The sequence below is a fragment of the Garra rufa genome, chromosome 8 (assembly GCF_049309525.1).
Source record: "Garra rufa chromosome 8, GarRuf1.0, whole genome shotgun sequence".
NCBI lineage: Eukaryota > Metazoa > Chordata > Actinopteri > Cypriniformes > Cyprinidae > Garra > Garra rufa.
Window position 1 is genome coordinate 5,442,756 of NC_133368.1, and position 15,417 is coordinate 5,458,172.

Genomic DNA, 15,417 nt, shown 5'->3' on the forward strand with positions numbered 1-15,417 from the left:
GAGTTGTGTTTTCTTATAAAGTATTCACTTCTATGAATAGAAATATTTTGTAACATTGTAAATGTCCATGTATTGACCACAAACATCAATTATCAAGAACTTAAATTCTTATTTGTTTTTATTAAATTATTAATTTTGCTTAAATTGTTAATTATTCCTAAATAAATCATCATTTTGGATGTTTTATCTTACTAGTCTGAAACAAAGAAAAATAGCTGGAGGGGGAATAAAACTCAAAATTGGCCAGTGCATGAAAAAAAAACAATGGTTTTGCTTGTAGCTGTTACATTTCATGTCTGTTTTTGATCATTTGGTTTCTCCCATTGTCTCCCCCTGTCATTCTGTTGTCATTTGGTTTAGCCCTCATTATTCCCGCCACCTGTGTTTGATTATTAGTTTGTCTTTATAAGTCTGTCTTTGAGTTCATTACACTGTCGGTCTTTGTCTATGTCAACGTGTTATTCGTGTGTGGATTTACCTCCGTGTTCCTGCCTGTTCCAGCCTGTTCTATTCGAGACTTTATTAAATGTTTATCGTGTTTTGTATCTTGTCTCACGTCTCGTTCACTCCAGCCCACCGAACCGTTACAGAAAGACCGACCGAAACAGTTTACCCGGCACCTTCCCAGGCGTTTATTTTTTCGTCTTTTTCTCAGTGTTTTTTTTTTTTTTCCCATTATGGATATCCCTGCCGTCCTCCTCCTTCTCCTAGAGCAGCGGAATCGCTCTCTTGAGGACCACACAAGAGACTTTGTGTTCCTCGCGCCAATGACACATTACCCGGACTACTGCTTGTGCACATTCTACCATGCAGGACTTAACACCACCACCAAGACGCAGCTGTCCGGGGAGGGTCCTCAAGAGAGCTTTGCCGACTACATTGAGTGGGTGCTGGCGTCCTGTGGATCATCCTGAACTGTTGACATCGTCGAAGAGGACGTCAGCCCCACTCCAGACCAAGAGCCCAGCCAACCATCACCCCGACACGCGGAGTTTGAGCCCGAAATCATCACCGTGGACGGAGAGCCTGAGCCCGGAGCGGCAGTAATATGGAGTGCCGACGAGCTCAACACATCCGACCAGGTGCGAGAGCCGGCCATTACATCCGCGACGGTGGAGTACTGCGTGGAGCAAGAGAGGGCGGTAGAGAGCCCTGCCCACTGCACCACCACTGGGAGTGAGCTTGAGCACAACTCTGGGGACTTAATAGACTTCTTTTCCGAAGCTTTAGTGGATAACTCTGGTGACTTAATAGACCTCCATACTGTAATACCTACCTGCCATGTCCAACCCGTCTGCTTGGACTTCCCACCCACCCTCCCTCTTCTGTCGATGTCTGGATCTGCCTGGTCTCCGCTGGTTCCGTCCAGCCGTCCCAAATCTCCGCTGGTTCCGAATCTCCGCTGGTTCCGTCCAGCAGTCTTGAATCTCCGCTGGTTCCGTCCAGCCGTCCAGAGTCACCATTGATCCCGTCCAGTCATCCAGAGTCACCACTGATCCGTCCAGTCGTCCAGAGTCATCGTTGGTTCCACCCAACCTTCCAGAATCGCCGCTGTCATCTGTCAGTCCCCCTGCTCACCCTCAGTCCACCACCTGTGCAGTGGGCTCGCCGCGGGTCTGCCAGCTTCCATCGGCGTTTCGGCTGGAAGATCCCTCATCTCCGCCTCCAGCCTCAGAGTCCAGAACTCCACCTCAGCCCTCCGACCCTGCGGCTCCACCACGGCTCTCAGCTCCCTCATCTCCAGCGTCGCCCATCGTTCCACCAGCTCCACCGGGCTCCCTCGTCTTTCCGGCTCCGCCCTGGTCGGTCGTCAACCCTCTGTCACCTCAGGACTCTGCTCCTCCGGCTACGCCTCGTCACGCCGTCCCACCGGCTTCTAGGGACTCCTCCCTCCCTTGGGCACAGCCTCCATCCTCTGTCGCTCTGGCTCCGCCGCGGACCTCCGGATCCTCGGAGTCACCCTGGATCTTCGGCTCTCCGCCTCGGGCTCCTCCTCCACCTGCTCCGCCTCTGTCGGTCGGCCCCATGGAGTCGCCAGCCTCTCCTCCACCATGGCTCCTCCCTCCATCGGCTCCACCTTGGAACTCCATGGCTGAGTTCTGGGTCCCACCTGGCTCCTCCTGCTCCAGCCCCTTCTTGTCACCTCCTTGGCTCCTCCCTCCGTCACCACCCTGGACTCCATCTTGTGTCCTCCTCCCGGGAGTCCGTCCTCCACCTAAGCCCCCTCCTAAGACTTTGTACTGTTTCCTTTTGTCTGTTTGTCGGCACGAGGACGTGCCTTCCGGGAGGGGGAGGTAATGTCACACCCCCGGACTTTCTTGTTGGTTTTTCCCATTTTCCCCCGCAGTTCTGAGTGTTTTTGGTTTCCCCCTTATTGTCTGCACCTGTGTTTGTAATTAGTCTGTCTATTTAAGGTGTGTGTTTTCCCAGTACTCTTGTCGGTCTTTAATGTTATATAGATGTTTTCCCCTGGTGTTCCTGTGTCTGCCTGTATTCCGTTGGACTTATTAAATATACGTCTTTTATTTACGTCGTTGTTCGTGTGTTCCTGCCTGCATCGTGACAATAGTAGGGGTTGCACCGATTAATCGTCTAGTGGACTAGTCGACTTTAATGCTCTGCCATGACGCTTTAAGCTTGACGTCGACTAGTCGCTGGTCCTATAGAGGGCGCAACAGGATAAGAAGTCTCAGGATATGAAGTCGACATTTACGCTTTGTGAAAACCACTAAAATAATAGATAAATGCATACTCCGAAAGCGCTCCACAACACGTGTGAGTATACCATCTTGATGTTTAAAACTGAACAGGAGAATGCACGTTTTAAACAGCTTGTTGTAATTGTCGTTCTAATCTAATACACTGCTGCTTTGTAACGCACACACATAGGCTACATACAGTAGCTCGCTCGTACATCACGTGCAGATCGTACGCACAATCATTCAAAAGCGCGGTGGGGAAATGAATTGTCAACACTGTTCCATGATTTCTGGCTAATATAGCTTAGAAACTGAAAAGTTCTAGCATATATTTCTTAGTAATTAAAACCCACAGTTTATTATTAGGCTAGTAGAGAGACGCTGCCAGGTAGAATTAATTCACACACACAATCGCTCTCTCACTAATGACTTTATATAAATGTAATCTTTACAGTGCAACTTTATCTGCCTGATTAGAACGAGCAGAAATCTGTGAGAAATATTAACGACCCAAAGACAAAATAACTGATTAGTTACTGATTATACTGATTAGCAAAGTATTATAGGAACAATAGCCATGTAGGCAGCGCTGTGTCATAGCTGTGCACAAGGTGTTTGAGTCTCAGCTCAAGGTTTAAGTTGTTTTTGTTCAATAATGACGTCATAAGCGACTAGTCGACGTCGACTCGACTTTTATCACGTAAATGTTTGACTTTAAAAAATCTGAAGTCGTTCAACCCCTTATATATATATGTATGTATATATATATATATATATAGAGAGAGAGAGAGAGAGATTTTATTTTTATTTTTTTTATTTTTATTTTTTTATAGTAGTACTATTATAACATTAAGTAATATATTTGTGTCACAGTTTCTTCAAGTTAACGGGTTGCTGTAAATTTTGTATATGATATGATGTATGATTCATATTTTATTCATATTTACTGAGTCTGACCTAGTTCAAATTCAACAAATTCTGTGACATTCCACATTATACAGTAAATTCCATTTTTATGACAGGATTTATTTCAGTATGGTCAGTATGGAAGAAAAATTGACCCCTACTCAACACATTTTCACACTCTTCACACCTCTAGCTGTCAATTTCTACTCTTGCAGTTATTGCACTTTAATTGGGACTTCTCATGTAAGAGGCTAGCGTCTGTGGTCAAGAAGTTAACATGGGTTTGCTAGCAGTCCCATGCGGCCTCTACAGACGTCACCAAACCGCTGAGCCAGGCTGACACCGATCAGATCAGTGTGGGAATGACCCAGGGGTCCGAGAACACCGTGTCGTCCTTTATTTCGATCATGGTCATACATTATTTCTGTTAATGTCACAGCACGCCACTGGAAATCTGATACGTAAACAAATATTTGCCTCCTAGCGACCGCTCGCCAGAAAGTTGCTAGGAAATAGCCCAAATCACTTAACCGGCGTATTGTCTGGAGGTGACCTCCAGGGTCAGCGTTTCTCTCAGCTGTTTTCTATCCTGATGAGCAGATAAACAACCAAACCACCCAGAAGAAAAGGGTCCGGAGCACTTTCATGTTGAAACAATATGATGTCCGATTAAACGCGCACAAGCACGTTGGAGCAAGCGGTGATGCCGCATGTGAGTTTAAAGCCTGGCTCGCTCTATTGAGATGTTAATGAAGCAGATCTGGCGTGCTTTAAGCGAGGGCCACCGCAGGGCCACACAGCTCTCAGCAACGTCCTGCTAATGCCCTCACATTGTTCCTTCAAACCCTGAGAAAGAAGAGGGGGAGGGCCGACGGCGAGAGCGGCGCTCGCTGTTTTGAGAAAGGGGGTGGGATGGAGAAATACACTTGGAGAAGAAAGACCAGAACAAGGGAGAGAGGGAGAGAGAGAGGGCAGACATGATGAAGAGACACAGGAAGGAGGGGGGCCGAGAGGACTAAAATCCAGAGCATGAGCCGAGACGGAGTGCAGAGGAGAGAGAGAGAGAGACCGGTGGACCAGGAGGAAGACCGGACCCCTCTCTGACAGCATGACAGGAAGTGGACTTTCAGGAAAGGTGAAGTTTTTGTTCGCTCTCTCTCACCAAAGACGTCATAAACGGCAGCTGTTAGCATCGATGGCACATGTTGTGGATGTGCACGCTGATTGAACTTCAGTAGGCATGTGGTTTGCATGTGTCATGATATCTCGCTATATGTCGGTTGTGAGGTTTGCGAAGAAGACGGAACAGAAGTCGGCCAGGCGGACCGAGTTACATAACTCAGTGATCTGCAACACGCTGCCTTGCAATGTGTCTGTGTGCTGTGCTGTGATAAGACAGACCTCTGGTAGTGTTTGGCGGTGTATGGAAAGTGAAGTGTGTGAATATGCAGGGTTTGATTCAGCTGCTGTGTGATTCTGTCGCTGTAAGTTTTCTCACAGGCTGTGTTTCCTTTCAGTGGCATATCTGTTCTCATTTTGAGGTCGTGTCTATGTGTTTTGCACACTGCATCCACACACATCAACCATGTACACACATTTATCTTCATTGCCGTCCTCATGATTGCAGTTGACCACTCACTGTTACAAACTTGGGGAAAAACGAACATGTGCCTGTTCATGACTTAACTTGGGATAAATATAAGCAGAGATTAAGGGGAGAGCAAAAACTGACTTTCTCTTGAATGTTAATACTACTACTATTAATAATTTTCATTAGTAACAAATACAAACAAGATTTTTTTTTACATATATGATATGATTTTGATCATATATAGATTTTATTGTTATTAGTAGCTAAATATGAGGTTAATAATATATGATATGATATGTTATTGTTATATAAAAATGTATTATACAAATATGAAATCAATATTATATTATAAATTAAATTATATAATAGAGATTTGTATTGTTATTAGTAACAATATCATATAATATATGATATGATATGATATGGATTATTAATATACACAATTATTCATTATAAAAATAATATTAAAGTAATGTAAATAAATAAAATAAAAGTTAAATCATATAATGATAAAAAATTGTTATAAAATATGTATTACAAATATAATAAGTAACAGTAAAGATATTATTAATTTAAATTAAGTTAAATCATATAATATATGATATGAAACTGTTATAAAAATATGTATTATAAATATATTATTAAATCAATGTTGTATTATATAATAATAAAAAATATATAATATATAGATGTTTATTGTTATTAGTATCAAAATATGAGGTAAATCATATAATATATGATATATTATTGTTATATAAAATATGTATTATAAATATAACATATAATATATAACATTTTATATAAAATAAATTAATTATATAATACTGTACATAGATTTTTGTTGTTAAGAACAAAATGTATGAGTTAAATCATGATTATTATATTATAAGATATATTATTGTTATATAAAAATATTACAAATATAATATTAAATCAATATTATAAATTAAATTATATAATATATAAATTTGTATTGTTGTTGGTAACAAAATGAGTTAAATCATATACTATGATATTATTTATTAATGTTATATAATATTATTATTATTAGTACAATCATATATCAGTGGTATATGATATATTGTTATATAAAATATGTATTATAAATGTGATATTAAATATATATTGTATTATAAATTAAATTACGTAATATATAGATTTTTATTGTTATTAGTAACATAATATATAATAAATATATATATTATTATATTTATATATATATATTAAATATATATACATATAATAAATTATATATTACATAATATGATATTATGTTAAAAATATGTATTATAATATATATAATATGTATATATTTAGCTATTAGTAACAAAAAATCTGAGGTAAATATTTCTTCTTGTGTGTGTGTGTATATATATAAAATTTTGATAAAAATTTTTATTCTATATAATTTGTTTTAATGTTGAATATTAGAGAGAGAGAGAGAGAGCAGGAGAGAGAATAAATGCAAAGAAATAAATTATGAATTTTATAAAAATAAGAACGGGACAAAAAAAATGATGAGGGACTGACTCGATCTCATGTTTCCCACATGAGCACCATGAGTCGAAGCGTGCACAAACCACTAGATCAAGGCTCTAACATCACATACAGCAAATAATCACAGTCCTTATTCTGTCCTCTTCCAGGCTCCTATTCCAAAGAGTGTCCTGATCTCGATTCCCATCTCCAAGTCCTCCGTCTCTCGTTTCCGGAACAGCGTGGAGGGGCTGAATCAGGAGATCGAGCGCATCATTATCCGAGACACAGGAGACAGAGAGGAGCAGCTTATTGTGAGTTTGCCTGACATGATGCTGCAAAAACACTCTGTGTTACATAATCTGGGCTCCTCTTGTGTGCGTATGTATATAACTCAAGTTTGATCGTTGCACTTTTTCCTCTGGCCAGCCTCAGGAGGCTCCAGATGGGCATCGGGCTCCTCCTCCTCTCTGCCAACGCAGCGCCAGCTCCCGCAGCATTGACACACAGACGCCCCTGGGCACGGCAGCGGGCAGTAACCACAGCAACAGCAGCAGCCGCTCTCAGTCCATCTCACCCACGTTCCTGAACGTGCCAAGCGAGCCCTGCGGCGATAGTCCATCTCCACACGAAGACGAGACTCTGGCTGACGGCCGTGAGAAAGGTACAGCGCACATATTTTCACACCCACAGACACACTCAGGGCTGTTCACATGTCCTTAGGCCCACACAGAAACTGCACACTTTTTCTGCTTTGATTGTGAGTGAAAATGGTGTGAGGGATGGATTTAAATGTGGTCAGATTTGTTATGTGTTGCTACACTTTCATTAGTAGCTGAAAACATAATACAAATATTAAATGAGTGATTGATCAGCTATCAACCAACTAGTCAATTTATTAAGGCTTTAATGGAATTTTTAAAATACATTTTTATTTATTATATACTTTATTTTGATTTTGATTTTCTCATTTTAAGATTTAAGAAGAATAAGAAGATATTTTGATTTTATTTTGACTTTTCATTTTTTTTGTTTAGATTTAATAAAAACAAGAAGAAAATATATTTTATTTTATTTAGATTATTAAATTTTTGATTTAGATTTAGTGAAAACATAAAGACAAATATATTTTATTTTATTTTATTTAGATTTTCCAATTTTTGGAACAAGAAGAATATATTTTATTTTAATTTTGGTTTAGATTTAATAATAATATTTTATTTTATTTTATTTTATTATATTATTATATTTTATTTAGATTTTCTCATTTTTGGTGTAGATTTAATAATAATTATTATTATGTTATTTTATTTTATTTACATTTTCAAATTTTGGGTTTAGATTTAATAATAATATTTTATTTTATTTATTTTTTCCCAATTTTTGGTTTAGATTTAATAATACTTTATTGTATTCTATTCTGTTTTATTTTATTTAGATTTCCCATTTTTTGGTTTAGATTTAATAATAATAATAATAATAATAATAATATTTTAGGAATTTGCACATTTTTATAAGAGATTAATTTAAAGAGTAAAGATTACAAGTTCTGAGTCTCTGAAAGCTTTTTAGCATGCTGGCAATACATCTCAATTTTTTTAGGTGAGGATTATGATAGTCTTGTGCAGTAAAAGGTTATATATATACATATTAATTTTACAAAATTGTTGAACATATGTAAAATACCCTATTGAAAGACTGCAGTCTGCGTTATCTTCAGAACACAAACTAATATATTTTTGATAGTAACAAAACTGACAAGTTCAAGGCCCAAAAAGGTAGTAAGGACATTGTTAAATAGTCCAGGAGACATCTGTGGAAATTGTTGAATAAAGTTATTTTCTTTATTCTACTGAATAAAGTAGTTTTCTTTGCGCACAAAAAGTATTCTCGTAGCTTCATAACATTGCGGTTGAACCACTAATGTCACATGGACTATTTTATCAATGTCCTTACTACCTTTTTGGGCCTTGAACTAATCTGATTGTTTAGCTCTCTGTTCTTCTGGACACATATCATCTCCACTAATAATCCTGTCTGAGCTGTATTGTCATTCTACTCATTTTTTGCACCATGTTAACAGATCTGGCCCCCTGCTCACCCCTACCCAAATACGCCTCATCCCCGAAGCCGAACAACAGTTACATGTTCAAGCGCGAGCCACCCGAGGGCTGCGAGCGAGTCAAGGTCTTCACAGAGGAAACGCAGTGAGTGCTACAGTGTGTCCTGATCCGCTGCTTTATCTGCTCTCTCCACACTCACTATTGTGTTGCGCCCTGAGCCTTGAAACCACGATAGCATAACATTTACACCGACTTCAAAGCTGAGTCAGAGTTTCTCACAGTTTAATCGCTTTCCTCCTCCTCCTTTTTGCATCTCCTCAGGGCCAGGCCTCCAAGGGAGATCCCACAGTTCCTGTGCCCAGATAGGAACAAGGTCAATTTCATCCCCAAGAGCGGCTCCGCGTTCTGCCTCGTCAGCATTCCCAAACCGCTGATGCCCACACAGGAGCTCAACAACCTCAAGAACCAGAACGCAGCCCGTCTCACACCCGAACCCGAACCCAGAGTCTCTCGAAGAACCTGCATGCTTTCCTCAGGCTCCTCCCCTTCCTCCTGTCTGTCAGAGAGTTAGACACGCCCCTCAATGAATGTCCTACCAACTGCGTCCACATACTCAATACATTGCCACATTTCAATAATCGAACGTGATGATAAAAAAAAAAAGATTGACTCTTAGAGAACAAAGCGGTTGTTAATAATGGACGGCTGAGAAGATAAAACGGTTGCCTTTTGCTATGCACATTTTTAGCTTTGTGCTCGTTCTCAAAGAACAAAGAGGCCATTTTTGGAGGGAGTTGGGTTTGTGATAAACATATTTAGCTTTTTATTATTCCTCTACCTTTCATAGATACAGGTGAACCTGAGAATGTGTCTCTATGAATCTAAATGAGCTGGCTGAGTTGGCTACATAGATCTGTTTTTGTGAGACTCAGCGTATATTTTATAATAGTTTGCAGTGGATCGCGTTTGCGAAAATTGTTTCTAGGACCAGCACATCATTTAAAATGAATGATGCCGTTTCGAATGAGACCGAGAGACCTGGTAGAATGAATTCTGGGTTGATGAAGGTCTCTGAGACTGAATTGTTTTTACAGTAGCAGGCCTTCTCTGTTCAGTCCGGACAAGGAGGGTCCGGCTCTCTGCGTTTTCTCCTCTTCCTTTCTCACTGGTGGCGAGGAGACAGAAAGGTGCTAAAGATAAGACTAGCGAGTGCGAAAGAGAGCGCCGCTTAATGGCTACAGGACGAGTGGCCTGTAAACCTGATTCTTTTGTTTGCATAGTTGTAAAATGCGTTTCAAATGCATATGGGTCCAAACTCTGAACTTCAAACCCAGCAGGGAACAAAGTGAAAGAGCTAGAGGAGGGCACCACAGGATCTGGGTGGATGTTTTCTCACCTCTCGCAATGATTAAGCCGATTTAGCTCGAGGCATGTTTGAACGAAGGACGCGACAAGTACAAAATCGAACTGCGAACGCATAAATGTCCAGGTAGTTAACAATTCAGATGTCTATCAAAACATTCACGTAATGTTTCCTGTGATAACCAATGAAATAGTTTACAAAGTCAGAGCACAATGTTGTCATTAGGTTGATTTAATGCATGCATACTGGGAACTTTCAGTCTGTTTGTGTGTGTGTGTGTGTGTGTGTGCGTGTGCGTGCGTGTGTGTGTGTGTGTCACTAGATTTAAGCAATTAAAAAACAGCACAGATTTTCTCTCCGTTTGAGTGTCTAAATGACTAGGCTGCTTGAAATCTTGAATTCCTGTCATCGTGGAGCAGACTTTTCCAAATCTTCCTTAGGCTGATTTCCTATGCTTTAGGAATTATTTTGTAAGAAATCAAGTAGTGTCTGTTAAAAGATTGTCGTTTTATGCAGCTCACGCAAGTGCTTCTGTAGACTTGGCCAAAGAGAACATTTCCTGTGGCTCAGTGACAGTCATTGTTGATGGAGAAAGATGGACTTATAAGGCGACTTAAAGGAACAGTTCACCCAAAAATTACATTGAGTCATTTATTTTTAGGCTATGTTCACACTACGAGCCTTAGTGCTCAATTCTGTTTTTTTTTTTTGCTCAGATCCAATCTTTTCATATAGCTGTTCACATTGTTGTTTTAAATGTGGCCAGTATCAGATTTCCATTGTGAACAGATAATGGTTCTGAACTAACTCATTTTCATAGGTTTTCACAACAAATGCCCAATTGCTTCTCAAAACTAGTTCAAAACTAGTCCAATCGCCTTCCGGAGGGTAAATATCACATTAGTGGGGTCACGTTGAAAAACAACTCATGGCAACTGTGAAAAAGTAGCCCAATTCCACAGGAAAACTGTGGACTTGGCAACACTTGCGCAGCACGCCGTCATACGGAAGTAAACACATTAAGGACATTAAGGAAGCAAAAATGCGGTCATTTATTTATTTTTTTATTTATTTGTTTGAAATGTATAAAGGATACCGCAATATCAATAATTTACACATTTCTTTTTCTCTCTCTTTTTAACAATAACTAAGGGTGAACATGAACTGTCAGAAATCCTTAGTTACTTAGTTATGTGTCTTTCTACAGAATTGGTGCAAACTGCTGTCCCACAACCAAAAAACACATTTAAAAATAATTTGGTAATTCAAATCTTAGATGTTTCCTAAGATCCTTCTATTATCTGTTGAAACCCACAATAATATTTAAAATATAAGCTTAATGTAAGCTTATTATATTTAAAATAATCATTTATTGGGTACTTTCAATTGAGAGGTGGCTGTCCTGAACCCTAAATTTCAACTTTAACTTTTCTAAATTTCATTTTTTAAAGATATATTTTAGTTTTTTTTTAAGTAAATATATTTCCTTTGTAAATCATAAAAGTTTATGTAAAAAAAAAAAGTTTTAGTCCATTGGCTAAGACTGATTTTAACTACACCCATACATTTATTTATATTTTCTCTCTCATAGCTACAAAGTGTGAGTAGATGGGCCCCATCATTTTGAAGTGAATTGTTTTCAGAAGTATGAAAATCTCTGTAACTTTAAGGAATGCCACTACCGAACACCTTTTTTTCTGCAATTAAACACACTTTTTTGGGTTTTTACGTGTTCAGTAGTTCCGAACTGTGCTAGCTATCCCTGTGCTGATACAGTCACTATCGAAACATTTGGTAGTGATATCCTTGTTTTTTTTGACAAGTGTTATTTCCCAAAATTGTCACTACCGTTAACAATCACGACCAAAACATGTCATCATTGTTTCGTTACTGACAAAAGGGAACATATAATCCTTTTTTGGAGGAAATAAACTTTTTTTTTTTTTGTATTTTAGTATGTTTCAGTAGTGTTTTAGTATGTGGGATAAAATTCTGTAATTGTGTAATGTGGTTGCAACCAAAACATTACTATCACTACTGAAAATGTGCAGTCACTACCGAAACATAGGATGTTTTGTCAAAAATAAAGTATACTGAATTATCAAATAAGATCTTATGATAGTGTTTGGTTCAATGTATATTCAAACTAATGAATCCTAAACTTTGAAATCAATGATCAACTTTATACCTTTTACATAAAAAGATTGGATTCAAAATACAACAAAGCTCATAAATGACACTTGAAATATTGTTAAAATTCTAATTATTATTTATTTATCTCTGAAAACTTTTTAATAAAACAGAAAAAAATATATTTACAATGTAACCCTTATTGAATTATATATTACTGTGTTTCGTAGTGACAAGTTTGGAGAGAGGACAAATATTCCAAAACTTTCTGAAAATGCAATATAAGAATTAACTGCACAATTACTAGAAATGTATACATTTAGCTTGGATATTATACAGTTTGCATAAAGACATTTTTTTACCAAAACATTTCCAACAATGACTTTGAACCTATTCTGTAGAATGGCCCATATAATACATGAGCTCTGACACATCGCACTTCCACTGACTACCTTTCGCAACTGTCTTGATGGTTATGTAAAATCTTTGAAGTGACTCTTGTGAGCACAATCATGACGAATGTTGATCTAGAGTGGCGTAAAAGTTGCTTTAATTCCAATACTGTTCGCACTGCGGTTGCATTGCAAAAACAGATCTGAGTCACATGTGAACAAAAAAATGTATTGGATTTGGGCCACATTCGCCTGCAGTGTGAACGTAGCCTTAGTCTTTCCAAAATGGTATGATTTTCAATCTTCCGTAGAACATAAAAGACGATATTTTGAGAAAAGTCTCGTAGTTGTCCGCACAATGCAAGTCAGTGCTTCAAAACATGTGTTTTGTGTTCCAAAAAAGATGTCACACAGGTTTGAAACATGACAAAATGTTCATTTTTGACTGAACTATCTCTTTAATGGATAATAATAGTACTAGTCTATCACTTCCAGGAGTAATTTAGGATTTTCAGCGTAACGCTCAGAAGTGCTGTGGGAAGGTTGTCAGCGTAACGCACAGGTGACGGAAGGTCCGCTTGCGGTTTGGCTCGTGACCGTCTCTCGCAGGTGTTCGGTGCGTTTGTGCTTTGTGTGCAGGGTGGGGTTCCTCACAGTTGTTTTGTTGGGAGGCATTTTAGCAGAGTTCCTGTTTTTTCTTGTTCACTGTTGTAGTTAAGGTATTGTTGTGAGCTTTAAACACCATACAACATGAACCTGGAATATCTTAGCACTTTCATACCAGCATTGTGAATCGGGGCCTCTGTGTTTGAACTGAAATAATAATCGCACAGCCTGTGATTACTATCGTAGATCAGTACTCAGGAATGTAAAAGCAGCAATCTCTTCTGGCAATGGCACAAGAATCCAAACACTTCTTGCTCAAAAACAAATTGATAACGCTTTATCAAGAGCTTTGTATATCTCCTTAGGATATGTATTGAAGTAGAGAACTCTCTCGCTGTAGGGCCGATATTAATATCCTTTTTTATATGGGTAGAGGCCTACTCTTTGTAATTAGAGCGGAATATCAGTCAGATATTAATAATCCACATGTGTACAACTTGTAAACGCGGGACGGTGATGTATGATGGGAAACTGTGTTGTATGCTGTCTGTCTCAGTGGATGATGTTTCTCCACATACACCATGTAGTCTCTTGTGTTGTTACATGTGTATGGAACTCAACAGAATAAAGTTGCACTCGCTCCAAACGTCTGAGGGTGTTATTTGACGTGTGAGTTGAGTTTGGGGTTAACTGTTTTTCCTATAATGAGATGTCTTCGTTGGATGATGTGGAGTATGATCATTAGTTGGTGCTGGTATCAAAAGAGAGCCCAAGAATATTAAACAAAGCCTTCCAAGGGTCATTAGAAATGTGTTTCATCTCTTGCGGAGAACAAAAATGTGGAGTAATGAAAATATTTGTATTTTGGCACTAGACTTCCAACATGTGTTTCGGAGGCTCTCACACACACCACCTCGTGGTAATCATGCTGGAAGAATGCCCTCACATGATGGACACAAATCAAGAGTGACACTTTACATACAGAAAAAATGTACTCACCCCAAATTTCTGAAAAGGTAATATAGATGCATCAAATTGGTATATGCTCCACTATTTCACCAAAACTGCTAAAAAAAAGAAATCAAAAAGTTAATGTCAATGGATGATTGTTGACCAGAATTATTTACATTTATATTACAGGGCCGTTGAATGCTTGAATCTGACTGGTTGACGAACGTTCTAATGGTGTGCATTATTTTCAGGGAAACTCATGGCGAACGTAGTTCCAGGCAGCTTTTTGCCGCATTACATGTCTATATCACTTCGCCATACGATTTCAGTTATTTCAAAGGTCCGTACAGCCCAAAACAGCAAAATAACCAAAACCCACAATGACACTGGACAAACAAATAAATACAGTAAACAATAGGATAAAAACGACTGATTATTTCCATATTTTTGCCGCAATATTACGTTGTATTATGTACAGAAAGCACAAACTCGGTTTCTCCCACTCTCACTCACAGACGCACACACATACACATATGTTTGCACACGTTAGCATACGCGCTAATGTTGTTAGCGCTGCTCTGACGATTAGTAGAGAAGATGCTGCCAGTCACTTTGAGAGACTCACATATGCTGCGTCCCAATTCGCATACTATCCGTCCTAAATAGTATTCGAAAATAGAATTAGTATGTCCCAAATCGTAGTATGCTTAAAAAAGTATTCCAAAGATTCCCGGATGGTCTACTACTTAACTTCAGAATTCGAAGTGCGGATCGATGCACACTCTAACGGCTAATATTGCCCACAACACATTGCGTGGTGAACGAGGATTCGATTAGAACTACAAACACGCATAAAAAGTGTTAAAAAACTACAAATATGGAGGATATGCGCGACCAACGGACAGGTAGAAAGGGGTTTAATGTTTTAATGTTTAATGTTATCCGTGTTATATTTCATGTGCAGCAACATTATGAACTTTTATAATGATAGGGTTGGTCATTAACGTTTAAATGCATAATTATGCAAACACAAGAGCAGAGTTCTCTGCATGAAAGACTCGTGAAAGAAAGTGCCTTCATTTCTCTCCAATACGGTAGGAAATTAAATTAAACAAATGTATATAAATATTAACTGTGATGATTGACAGGGCAGTTTAAACAGTGACAGGATTTAAGGTAACTAAGCAACAGAGCGTCTGTTAAAGAAGCAGTTATGACGAAGTAGTATGTCCCAAAGACT

At 38.7% G+C, this 15,417-nt stretch overlaps 1 protein-coding gene across 1 annotated transcript in view; it reads left to right on the forward strand.

Annotated features, from left to right (window-relative positions):
- Nucleotides 1-13,866, forward strand: part of fam117bb (family with sequence similarity 117 member Bb) — a 66,972-nt gene extending 53,106 nt beyond the window's left edge. The window contains exons 5-8 of the mRNA XM_073846056.1: nucleotides 6,843-6,986; nucleotides 7,102-7,336; nucleotides 8,756-8,879; nucleotides 9,057-13,866. Coding sequence (XP_073702157.1) covers nucleotides 6,843-6,986; nucleotides 7,102-7,336; nucleotides 8,756-8,879; nucleotides 9,057-9,306 — 753 coding nt within the window. The 3' untranslated portion in view covers nucleotides 9,307-13,866. The remainder of the gene's footprint in view (nucleotides 1-6,842; nucleotides 6,987-7,101; nucleotides 7,337-8,755; nucleotides 8,880-9,056) is intronic.
- The last annotated feature ends 1,551 nt before the right edge of the window (nucleotides 13,867-15,417 follow it).